General features: G+C 42.8%; 1 protein-coding gene across 6 annotated transcripts in view; it reads left to right on the top strand.

The window, feature by feature from the left end:
- Nucleotides 1-13203, top strand: part of zmym3 (zinc finger MYM-type containing 3) — an 85790-nt gene that overhangs the window by 34530 nt on the left and 38057 nt on the right. For 4 of the 6 annotated variants that reach the window (XM_033030783.1, XM_033030784.1, XM_033030781.1 and 1 more), the window contains 7 exons: nt 377-589; nt 1541-1691; nt 2834-2949; nt 3070-3156; nt 4339-4489; nt 7129-7301; nt 10649-10814. In XM_033030783.1, the coding sequence (XP_032886674.1) occupies nt 377-589; nt 1541-1691; nt 2834-2949; nt 3070-3156; nt 4339-4489; nt 7129-7301; nt 10649-10814 (1057 nt within the window). The remainder of the gene's footprint in view (nt 1-376; nt 590-1540; nt 1692-2833; nt 2950-3069; nt 3157-4338; nt 4490-7128; nt 7302-10648; nt 10815-13203) is intronic. The other 2 variants (XM_033030786.1, XM_033030785.1) reach the window with 1 other exon arrangement.

The following is a 13203-nucleotide window of genomic DNA, read 5'->3' as shown; positions in this document are numbered from 1 at the left end:
CTTCTGTACCTCTTGCCCGATGGGAGATGGAGAGGAGGGGGGTGAGACTGGTCCTAGATTATGCTGGTGGCCTTGGCGAGGCAGCGTGAAGTGCAGATGTAGTCGACAGAAGGGAGGTTGGTGTGCGTGCTGTAATTGAGATATCCACCCTATTATGTTTCAGATTCGGATTGCATAAATTGCTATATTTAAGAGGGAGTTAGATGTGGCCCTTGTGGCTAAAGGGATCGGGGGTATGGAGAGAAGGCAGGTACAGGATACTGAGTTGGATGATCAGCCATGATCATATCGAATGGCGGTGCAGGCTCGAAGGGCCGAATGGCCTACTCCTGCACCTATTTTCTATGTTTCTAAAACTGTCTGCTGTTGCTTCTAGATTCTACACGAGGTCAGCAATGGGAACGTGGTCCATCGGTTGTGCAGCAACGCGTGCTTCAGCAAGTACAGAGCAAGTAACGGCCTGAAAACCAATTGCTGCGATAACTGTGGGGTCTATTTTTTTAACCGAGGATTTATGCTTCAATATTTGTATCACGAAGGGCAACAGCGGAGGTTCTGCAACACAGGCTGCTTGAACATGTTTAAAAAGGTAAACTTGTCCTCATTTCTCTCTTTCCCACAGCCCTCTTTTCCCAGAAGGACCACTTACTGGCCTAATTTTCTCTGCACTCAAATATTTATTGTGAACTTGGGCGCTGGGCAGGCAACGGACTGCTCCCAGACTTCAGTGAAGTTCAGGGACAGACAGCAACATTTGCGCTTCATATCCAACCTTTTTCATAGTAATTTTACAGGCGGTTACCTGCGGGGCGAATTGTGAATGATTTAAATTCCAGCTCTGTCTGTTTTCATGCCATTCGTCTCGTTTCGAGATACAACCCGGAAACGGGCCCATCGGCCGACCGAGTCCCCGCCAACCAGCGATCCCTGCACACTAACACTATCTATCCCACACACTCTAGGGACAATTTACATTTATATCAAACCAATTAACCTACAAACCTACCTGCACGTCTTTGGAGTGTGGGAGGAAACCGAAGATCTGGGAGAAAACCCACGCAGGGTTTCCAAGCAACAATTATTCGAAGCATCTGCTAGCATGGATGCAATGTTGAAATATTGACGTCAAAATGTGAAAATTTTATCTCGCTCAAAATACCCTGTTCCATCTTTTTTCCACGGTTGTGTTAACCACGATTTTTATACTTGTGCGCTAACATGTTATGTACATATTTAACTTTTGGTTATTTGGGGCCTGATTTTTACTACAACCCCCCTCCATATTTTAAATTGTTTCCCACTCCCTTATTGAACTAATATAGATGTTAGAAAATTGAAAATCTTATGCAAAAGTCAACATTTGAAAAGGGAGGAAAATTAAGATGTAGAGACGAGGAACTGCAGATGTTTACAAATGCAGATGTTGGCTCCAATGGATATTTTTGTGCTATTGTATAACAATCAAGTATTGACCTCTGCACCAATTTATTGTGTGACTATTCAAGTATTTGCGATATTTTTCTATCCTTTCACCACTTAGAAAAACACTAAAGTGCTTCCTTGTGCTTGGTGCAACACTTTGGGTAAGAATTTCGACATGATAGCAAACGTGGACACCAGCGGGAAGATGGACTTCTTTTGTTCTTTGTGTTGCATCACTTCGTACAAAGTGAAACAGTCTGGAACAATAGGTAGGATTTTTTTTTTTTTCACTTTCATCGTATGCTCTAAATGATGGTGTTAAATGAAATACAGGTCCACCGCTGATTCTCCGGCAACTGGTGGCCTGGCACCTCCTTTAATCGAGGCGAAATTGCAAGAGCTAATTTAAAAAAATCCCCCCTGGATGTCCTCCTGAAAATGTGGCGCCTAGGCCGGGTGAGGCGGCCGATCTCCACCTCATCGGGACTTCCGCGGCAGGTGGAATCCCACACGGTCTCAGGGTGGAGAAAACCCACGCGGTCACAGGGTGGATGTACCAACTCTGTGCAGAGAGCACCAGTAGTCAGGATCAAACCTGGGTCTCTCAACTCCACCGCTGCTCGACAGTGCCAGCCTTGTCTTTAATTGAAGTGCAGGCTGGTAGTACCCCATTGTGATAACAGAACAGTAGTTTAGTTTAGAGATACAGCGCGTAAACTGGCCCTTCGGCCTACCAGGTCTGCACCGACCATCGATCCCCACACACTAACACTATCCTACACACACTAGGGACAATTTACAATTATACTAAGCCAATTAGTAGTCTATGGAATTCTCTGCCTCAGAGGGCGGTGGAGGCAGATTCTCCGGATACTTTCAGGAGAGAGCTAGATGGGGCTCTTAAAGATAGCGGAGTCAGGGGATGATCAGTCATGATCATATTGAATGGCGGTGCATGCTCGAAGGGCCCAATGATTTATTCCTGCACCTATTTTCTATGTTTCTATGATATGGGGAGAAGGCAGGAACAGGGTACTGATTGGGGATGATCAGCCATGATCACATTGAATGGCTGTGTTGGCTCGAAGGACCGAATGGCCTACTCCTGCACTTATTGTCTATTAGCCTGCAAAAATGTAAATTTTACTAAAGCCAATTGACTGACAAACCTGTGCAACTTTGGAGTGTGGTTTAAAACCCACGCAGGTCACGGGGAGACCATACAAACTCCGCACAGACAGCACCCGTAGTCAGGATCGAACCCGGGTCTCTGGCGCTGTAAGGCAGCAACTCTTGCCACTGTGCCGCCCTTTTGATTTGGGGTAAATTGAACCTTTGAATGAGATGAGCAGGTATTGCTTTGCTGTGTCTGATGGTGACCAAATATATTGAACAGAGGTTTTATTGACAGGACCCAAGACCAAATGTAAATTTTGCAAAAAAAATCTATCGGATTCGCTTTATTATAACATGACTGATCGAGTTGTGCATCAGTTTTGCAGCCCAAACTGTTGGACTAATTTTCAGGTAAGCTTTTACTCCTTTAAAAAAAATAAAAATAAAAAATATTAGTATGACGTTTTTTGATTTATGGCAAAATCTATTATTTTTCCATTGCCGGTTAATTCTGAAAACTTATTCTTGCAGCAATCGAGTCCTGAAGGCAGCATCCAACTTAATTGTACCTATTGCCACAATATTTTTAGTGGCAAACCAGAAATCTTGGATTGGCAGGTAAGGCATTGAGAAGTTGATTACAGACTCCATGTATATACAGCATAGGGGAGACAGAGAGAATAATGTTTAAACATTTGGATAATAGTTTGTTTTTATTTTACGGTAGCAGTATTCTAACTAGCCAAGTTTCATTCCATCCAAATACTCATTGGTCTGGTTGCATTTTGATTCAAAATGTTGGAAGTTTGGACGAGTTGCCCTGTGATATTGTAAAGTGGGTTCTTGGGTGGGAAGGATCCTCCGAAGTTGGATACGGTATTATTGGCTTCCATGATGAGAGTTTGTGCGGCATGGTGGCGTGGCAATCGAGTTGCTGCCTTACAGCGCCAGCGATCCGGGTACAATCCTGAGTACGGGTGCTGCCTGTGTGGAATTTGTACCTTCTCCCTGTGACTATGTGGGTTTTCTCCAGGTGCTCCGGTTTCCTCCCACACTCCAAATATTGTAGGTTAATTAGCTTCTGTAAAGTGTAAATTGTCCCTAGGGTGTTGGATAGCGTTAATGGTCGGGGTGATCGCTGGTCGGCTTGGATCGATGGGCCGAAGGGCCTGTTTCCACACTGTATCTCTAACATAAAGTCTAAAACGCACAAAGTGCTGGAGTAACCCAGCGGGTCAGGCAACATCTTTGGAGGACATGGATACATGATGTTTCAGGTCGGGACCCTTCTTCAGAATTTCCATTCTGTGTCTCTTAACCTCCAAAGACAAGCCATCAAAATATTATGCAGGTGTTAAATAAGTTTTTAACGCCAGCTTTATTGTTTGCAAACCCAATAGCATCCAGCATTTTCTTTTATAATCTGGTAGCTCTGCATTGAGTTATTTCTCTCCATTTCATTTCACTGCATGTTAGTTCCTCAGCTCAGTGATCAATGCAAAATCGAAGTTCCATTTATTGTTGGCTACTGTAGAACATTTAGAAAAATAATTTAATTAAAAAAACTAACTTCACAAGTTTAAAATATATATATATATATATATATATATATATATATATATATATATATATATATATATATATATATATATATATATATATATATATATATAGTCTTCAGCTGTTTAAAACATTGAGATGTTTTTCTTTTGGAGAAATTGGCGGAGTAGACTTGAGTAGAATGGCCTAATTCTTATATAACATATGGACTTATGAACGAAATTTTAACTTTTGTTTTAGGGGAGCGTTCGACAATTTTGTTGCAAAGTATGCTGTGAAGACTACAAAAGACTACATGGTGTTGTTTCAGTCTGTGAATATTGCAAACAAGAGAAGATCCTGCACGAGAAGATTAAGTTTTCAGGAGTAGAAAAGAATTTCTGTAGTGAAGGTATGATCGCGAACTAATCGAGCAGATCCGTTGAAGATGAGGAATTGGTAGAATTTTATTGTAACTCGAGGGATGAAGCCTTCCAAAAGTATAATAATCATCCCCTCCTTTTAGTCTTGTGTCTGAAATCCCACTAAATCTTACTCCTGCCATCCATTGACAATGGGTTTTTTTAATTTCAAATCGATGCACAAGACTGAATACATCAATGCCTAGCTTTACAAATTCCCATATTATGAGGTAGACAAAAATGCTGGAGAAACTCAGCGGGTGCGGCAGCATCTATGGAGCGAAGGAAATGGGCAACGTTTCGGCCCGAAACGTTGCCCATTTCCTTCACTCCATAGATGCTGCTGCACCTGCTGAGTTTCTCCAGCATTTTTGTCCACCTTCGATTTTCCCGCATCTGCAGTTCCTTTTTGCCCCTATTATGAGAATATGAGGATATTATGTGCTGAGGTGCATTGTAGAACTTTCTTCAGAGTGGTCCTGACCCAGAACTCCATCTGTCCACTTAACTCCATTGAAGCTGCCTGATCTGCTGAGTTCCCCCATTAGTTGGGTGTTAACATCAGGTTCCAGCGACGGCAATCTTTTGTCTCCGTAGAACTTTCTTCCCCTTATTTCATATCTCCAATGTAAAGTGTAAAGACTTTTTTTAAATTTGTAGAACAATTATATTAGCAACCTTCACATCTTGGCTCTCCTCCATTTTGTCCCTGCCTTGTTCAATGCCTCCAATCTATAGTGTTCCACTATTTTCCTCTCTTTCTCTCTACTCAAGCCATCTGTTAGAACTACCCCTGTTTCCTTGAACTCTCCATTTCTCAACTCTTTAACCTTCCAGTGCCACTGGTCTCCATGCCAGAAAACATTGATAACGGCTCTTTCTGGCTGTTTTAGAAACTGTTGTCAGTGCATTGACCAAAAACGTGTTGCTCACAACTGGCTTTGCAGCTGCAACTTTTTCTTTGCTCAATGTCTTTAAAGCTCGGCATGATATCCCACCTCCTGAACCTTTGATTTCCTATCATTAATGTGGTCCAACTTTTGACCTGTTCCTGGAGCAGGTAGTTCTGTTTCCATAACATGAACTAGACGTGACGGAATTGGGGACCACTATCTGTATTACGTAGACCAATTGGTTAATGCACTACTTTGATCATTGGAACTAGAATAAAATTTGAGTTGCTTTGGAAATTGGGAAGCAGGGGGAAAAAAAGCTGTGTTTGGAACCAAAACAGACTAAGAGGGGGGGGGGGTAAGAGCTCTCCATGTGGATCCCTTCACACGCTTGAGTCTGAAGAAGACTCTCGATCCAACGCATCATCTAGCCACATTCACCAGAGATGATGTGTTGGAAGGATCTGCAGAAGCTGGTTTACAGCGAAGATAGACACAATTTTAGGAGCACCCTAGCGGGACAGGTAGCATCTCTACAGAGAAGGAATGAGTGAAGAAAGATCTTGACCCGAAACATCGCCCATTCCTACTCTCCAAAGATGCTGCCTGACCCGCTGAGTTACTGCAGCACTTTTTTTCCCTTTTGTTCTAACTTTCTGAACTCTGTTTCTCACAAGAAAAATGTTTCTCCAATTGTGGCCAGTTTCATTCATTTATTTTGCTGTGTAATTGGAGGCATTCTGTTCAACCTCAAGATTCCCCCCCCCCCCCCCCCTCCCCCCCGATTCATCCCTTATGTATCATTGACCACTAGGTTAGGCAGAGATAGACTCTTGATTAGTACAGGTGTCAGAGGTTATGGGGAGAAGGCAGGAGAATGGGGTTAGGAGAGAGAGAGAGAGAGAGATCAGGAGTAGATTTGTTGGGCCGAATGGCCTATTTCTACTCCGGCAGAGCTGCCAAGTAGTACGGATTTTCCGTATTTTGTTCGGAAATGCAATAAGAATACAGATGTACAATTTTGCTTTATTAAATACGGATTTTTTTCAAATCGGCCCAACTACCTATTTCATCTTGCTTTTAAAAAATGCAAGGATATAAAAGGTCATATTGTAACTCTAAAAATTGTAGCAGATTAAATCTATTAGTATTTTACATTTCAAGATCTGGATGATTATTTTTGTAAGCTTTGATCTGCCTGTCCCGCTACAGGTTTAAACAGCGCTGTCAGTTTAGCGCGTGGGAATTTAAACGAAGAGCTGTCGGCTACAGCTCTATGGGTTCTAAATATAACGCTACCGGCTGGAGCGCTATTGGCTTTACACATAGCGCTATGACCACAGCGTAGAAGACGTGTCAATTGGTAGCGGTTATGCATTCTTGTACTCTTATATGGGTATGACCACATAAAAAATGAAAAACATTCAGCAAAATGGCACCACATAAAAATACTGATTTCCTCAGCAAAATACTGATTTTCAGCTATTAGAATATTGAAATGCTCTGACAAAACTTGGCAGCTCTGCTCCTGTCACTTATGACCTAATCTGTGGTGCTATTGGGATCAGGTTTCTTAGCATCTGCAAAATTATCGTCGGAAACCGGTATAGCCGGGAATGAAAGAAAAATCATTGCTGGGTTCTCTCAATATTAGAAGTTTTATTTTCTTGACGTGCTTTAATTCTCACTCTCTCTCTCTCTCTCTCTCTCTCTCTCTCCATGTGCATTGCCTGCAGGTTGTGTCCTTCTTTATAAGCAGGATTTCACCAAGAAGCTGGGCTTGTGCTGCATCACGTGTGCGTACTGCTCCCAGACATGTCGGAGGGGAGTGACCAAAGAGCTGGATGGAAATACATGGGATTTCTGTGGGGAGGAATGTAAAAGCAAATACCTACTGTGGTACTTCAAGGTCAGTAGGAGGTTGCCTATCAAGTTTGGTTTACTGGCCCTTGCATTCGCCTTCACAATTTTGTTTTGTTTTTTGTTCCACTTCCTCTCCTGGGCGAGAAGAAAGTTTTATACCTATAGACGAGAGCTTGTTTTTTTCCTGCCGGCCAGGTGTAACTTCACACCATGCTTTTGACTGTGGTTCGTCGATTTAGGTGTTAACTTTCTCGAGGTGCCGATATGCCATCCGCTGGAGGAATATAATTGTTTCTGTTTGAATGTGCAGATGGTAGAGGATAATATTTTATTGGCCATGTTCAAATATAGTTCCCAGAATATTTGCTCATGAAGGGGGACAGCACATCCTTGCCTTGAACTGTATGTTTATTGTGGCACCTCTATCTTTGGTGTAACTTCTGCCACACCAGGCTGTCGCTAACCACTGGAGCTAATCAGGTATGATGTTTGAGAACCGATTGAAGCCTGAATAGGGTTATCAAGCATGTTGTACTATTTAAAAAATAAAGTGTCACGGCGTTGAAATTAGATGTTTGCATTGTATTAATCTTGTGCACATGTAGTAAATGCAACCATTTTCATCGGTTTAAGCATTTGAATTTATTGCAGTCCTGTTTAGTGAGTGATATAGAAAAAGCATGTGATTTTACAGTTCAAAGTGTTGAGAGAGTTTTCGGTGACTAACATGCAAGATTCTATCCTCCCAGCACCCAATTAGTTGAGTGTAAATAGAATTATTGAATGACATCTAATACTGCTGAGGGATATCTCTGGAACCAGCAGTTCTGAACTATGTTCAAAGTTCTTTAGTACGAAGGTTATCAGTAAACAACGTCTGCGGAAGTCTCTTAATATTAAAGAAAAAATTAGCATAGAAAATAAATTGAGCAGGGAAATAAAACCTTTTTTTAGTCTATAGTGTACAGATCCGTCTGAAGGTTGTGTGCAATTATTATTTAGATCAATTTTAATTTTTTTTACAACAATTGGAATTATAACATTTTAAATGAAAGATGCTACAAAATTAGGGAGCTTGATTACTTTCTTAAGAGATGCAAGAAACATTGAGTTGGTTTTGGGTTGGGCAGATATTTTGTACAATATCTTAGAATAAAGGGGAAGCCATTTAAGACCGAGGTGAGAAAAAACCTTTTCACCCAGAGAGTTGTGAATTTGTGGAATTCCCTGCCACAGAGGGCAGTGGAGGCCAAGTGACTGGATGGATTTAAGAGAGAGTTAGATAGAACTCTAGGGGCTGGTGAAGTCAAGGGATATGGGGAGAAGGCAGGCACGGGTTATTGATTGGGGATGATCAGCCATGATCACAATGAATGGCGGTGCTGGCTCAAAGGGCCGAATGACCTCCTCCTGCACCTATTGTCTATGTTTCTATGTTAATATGATTTAATGCGGAGAAATGTGAAGTGTTAAATATGCTTGGAAGAAATGTAGACTATAAAGTAAAATTTCGAACAGCAGAGAGATTTGGGAATTAAAGGTATACAAATGGTTAAACAGGGTGAACATTTATTTTAGTTTTAGAAGTGCCAGATTTATTTTTTACATTGAGGAAAGTTTCAGAATCCTTGGATAGAAAAGAGGAATAATTACTGTAAAGCTGAAGTATGGAATGGAATATGTTATTGTCACATGTCACACACTTTTCACACAGAGAGTGGTGAATCTGTGGAATTCTCTGCCACAGAAGGTAGTTGAGGCCACAGTTCATTGGCTATATTTAAGAGTGAGTTAGATGTGGCCCTTGTGGCTAAAGGGATCAGGGGGTATGGAGAGAAGGCAGGGATGGGATACTGAGTTGGATGATCAGCCATGATCATATTGAATGGCGGTGCAGGCTTGAAGGGCCTACTCCTGCACCTATTTTCCATGTGACAAGGCAGAGTGAGATTCTTTGCTTGTATACCCAAGGTATACAAATGAAAGTATGTATTGGGTACACATATTTAGTACTAGTAACTATGGTTTCAGTATCGTCGTCGTGGCGATCCCTTGAGGTCGAAAGTGATGGTCTATTGTTGTTATGGGCTCTCAGGTGGCTTATGAGTCCAATCCTGGCCTTGCAACTCACAGAACTCTAGGGAGGGGCTAAAGACGTTGATGACTGCAAGTTTTGAAGGCTTGATAAAATCCGAAATGTTGATGATTTGGAGAAAGCAGTGACACAAATGGAAGGCCAATGCTTTCAAATATAAAGAGGATTGAAAGGTGGAGCACTGCAAAAAATAAATAAATAAATAAATAGATTCATGTGTGGATGGGAAGTTATTTACGGGCATGTGTGGTGGGATAATATCAAGCAAATACACTCGTGGACCAAAGGCCCAATGAATGAAGTGTCTCTGAGTTGCACAAACATTCCCATGATTGAGCAGGTAAGTTCCTTACCGCCACGTCAATCGCCACCACTCCGTGAAGATGCACACAGCCCGAGAAATAGTTCCGGAAGCTTCTTCTGTACCAGAACAACTCGGAAGATTTAAACCGAAGTAGGTAATGGTATTGATGATTTACCTCTGCACATTAGCCGTATGCATGTGTATGTCACATTAACAGCAGAAAGAAGAAAAGTATTTCTCATTGTGCTCTGGTTGAACAAAAGCTGTTCTTTTGCAATGTTACATGTCCCAATGTTAGCTGTCTTGGCAGTTTAAAAACAAATGTTTCTTCCAATGTTTCTCCACAGGCATGTTGTGAAGAAGATTATGCAGACCAGCGTAAAAAGAAGCACGGCTATTTTCTTGCAGATGTTGTATTTAGAATGTTGAATTTCACCGTGTTGTCATTCTGACTTGGAAACGAATCCTCTCTTTCTGCCCTTCCTCTCAAAGTTAATGGACCTGTGGAACAAACTCCCAACAAAAGCAGTTAATGGCGTCGACTAACTCCTTCAAAAACGAAACAACAAAAAAACCCAACCAAAACGGCTAGAATCTGATTTCTGGTTCTAGAGATAGGTACAGACAGAGATGGTCAAATGCTCCATGGAACACTGGCTTCTGTGCTCCTGAGATCATGGAATTTTCAACTGTGGTGAACAACTTGCCAGGTTTGACTAACTGTGGATAGAGTTTGTGGAGGCTTATGTATTTTGGGGTTGGGGGGGTGAAGAAACCTTGCAGAACTTTCCCTCAGGTCACTGAATATACATGGTAGAGCTCTTGCGAGGGCGTGTTGTACATGGTCATTGGAAGGAGCAGGCTTGCTGGACTGAATCTTCTCTCTCTCTCTACGCTTTGTGTTAAAACAGCTGCGACCTGCCTTTGTGTGCGAGCTTGTTTGTGTGGGTGCGGAAGGGGTGACTGCTGCCTAATTCTTCACTGTGTCCCTCAGGTAGCCAGATGCCATGCCTGCAAGCGTCAAGGCAAGCTTCTGGAAACGGTTCACTGGCGCGGGGAAATTAAACACTTCTGCAACCAGCATTGCCTCTTGCGCTTCTACAGTCAGCAAAACCAGCCCAATCTAGCGACGCAGAAGGGACCCGAAAGTCTGCTCAACAGTAAGTGGGGGAGAGAAAGCCGCATGTTGTAGGCAGTCGCCGTGACGTAGAAGTAGAGCAAGTCGCCAAATGGTGCTTCGCTAGATGCAGATTTAATAGTCGATAGCCATTTCGCGGCAACCATCGAGACGTGACTGCTTGACTATTCTTAGCTGTTGTTTGGGAGTTCCGCTCTTCGCTGAATATAGTTGCTACCTGTGCACCTCTGTACACTTGTCACTGCCGCTCATTTGTTCACTCTTCATGGAGGATCCTCCGTGATATGCAGCCTAGTTTCTCCAGCATTTTCACTAATCATAGTGGGTTGGAACAGGCACTTTGGCACAACTTGCCCACGCCACCCAACATGTCCCATCCATGTTATTCCCACTTGCCTGCGTTTGGCCCATATCTCTCTAAACCCGTCTTATTCATGTACATGTCTGATTGCTTCTTAAATGTTGCCATAGTCCTTGCCTCACCTACCTCCTCCGGCACTCGTTCCATGCACCCACCCTTTGCAAGAAAAACTTTACCCCTCCGATTCCTATAAAATCTTTCCCCCTTCATCTTCTTAATCATATACCCCCTGGTTCTTGATTTCCCCCACTCTGGGCAAGAGACTCTGTGCGTCCATCCGATCTATTCCTCTCATGATTTTATACTCTACAAGATCACCCCTTATCTGTGCTCTAGAGAATAGCGTCCCAGCCTGCTCAACCACTCCCTATAGCTCAGACCCTCTGGTCCTGGCACCTCCTTTGTACATCTTCTCTGTATCTTTTCCAACTATTGGGCACCAGATAAAAGCCAATCTTGAACTGAATAATATTGGAGGAAACTTGCGACTGAAGATGCATACGGGCACTGATGCAGCCAATAATTTAATTTTCCTCTTCCCAAAAACTGCTGCAGCTCTGCTTTTACGATTATTACAGTCTTAATCACATTTCCCCCCCACTGTTTTCCCAAATGCACTCTTTATTAGTCTAGCTCAGAGATAGTGTGAGAACAGGCCCTTAGACCCACAGAGTCCACACCGACCATTGATCACGTGTACTCCAGTTCTATCCCGCACACTTTGGGCAGTTTATCAAAGCAGATTGACCTAACAACAGACATGAGTTTGGAGTGTGGGAATAAACTGGAGCACTTGGGCAAAACCCATGCAGTCACGGGGAGAACGTGCAAACTCCGTACAGACAGCACCCATAGTCGGAATCAAACCCGGGTCTCTGGCGCTGTCAGGAAGCAACTCTACTAGCTGGGAAAAGAAAACCTGGAAAATAGTCAAGCAGTCACGGAGAACGTGCAAACTCCACAGGCAGAGCGTACCATCCTATTCCAAAGAATGGTTAGCTTGGCCATCATTTGCTGATACTCATTTTGATTCCCCACCTGCCTCTTCCAAAAATAAAACAAAAAACGCGTCTTTATTTATTTATTTAAAGTTATTTTATCTTTGGTTATGAAGAATTTTTGCTTCTTTTTGGGTTAGTTAGGACATTCATGTACACGTGGACAGGAAATGGGAAGAGGAAGGGATCCAAGTCCTTAATTCTGAATGCTGAGAGATGCTTGAGTGGTTCAACAATGGCACTTAACCCATTCCTTCTGAGCATGAACCATGCGCTTGGCCTGTAACAATAGTGCTAGAATGATAATTGCCAGCTTGATAATTACGTTAAATAAACCCCCCCCCCCCCCCCCCCCCCCCCCCCAGCACCCTCTCTAATGGCATTGAAGGGCAGTACGGTGGTGCACCGGTAGAGTTGCTGCCTCACAGCGCCATAGACCTGGGATCGACCCTGACTACGGGTGCTGTCTGTACGGAGTTTGTACGTTTTCCCCGTGATGTGCGTGGGTTTTCTCCAGGTGCTACGGTTTCGTCCCACACTCCCAAGATGTACAGGTTTGTAGGTTAATTGGCTTTGGTAAAATTGTAAAAATAAATCGCTAAATATCATAAAATTGTCGTGAGAGTGTGGGATACTGTTAGTGTGCGGGATCGCTGGTCGGCGCGGACACGGTGGGCCAAATGACCCGTTTCCATGCAGTGCCTCTAAAATAAAGTACATGTTTTTAATGAGAACCACAGAATGCCCATTTAAAATAAATTTGCGGCAAATAAAATCCAATCTGATCATAACCAATCCAGAAATGTGTGTTTGACAGCGCTGGCTGATGGCTAAGTGTAGGGTAGTACAGCAGGAGAATTTTCCCAGCCCTCGGATGGTATCGTTGGATTTTGTTTTTGCAGTAATTTGGAGTCTGTGTTTGATGTTTAATCCCAACATGCATTCCACCTCTAACAGCGCTAGACTGTAGTATCTGCCTTGATTATATACTCGAAGCATGCAATCTTCTAGCTTGGGTGACAGTAATACCAGTGAACCAAACTTGACTGAGT

This window comes from Amblyraja radiata, chromosome 12 (genome assembly GCF_010909765.2).
Source record: "Amblyraja radiata isolate CabotCenter1 chromosome 12, sAmbRad1.1.pri, whole genome shotgun sequence".
Taxonomy (NCBI): Eukaryota; Metazoa; Chordata; class Chondrichthyes; order Rajiformes; family Rajidae; genus Amblyraja; species Amblyraja radiata.
This window is presented reverse-complemented; position numbering and strand designations above follow the sequence as displayed.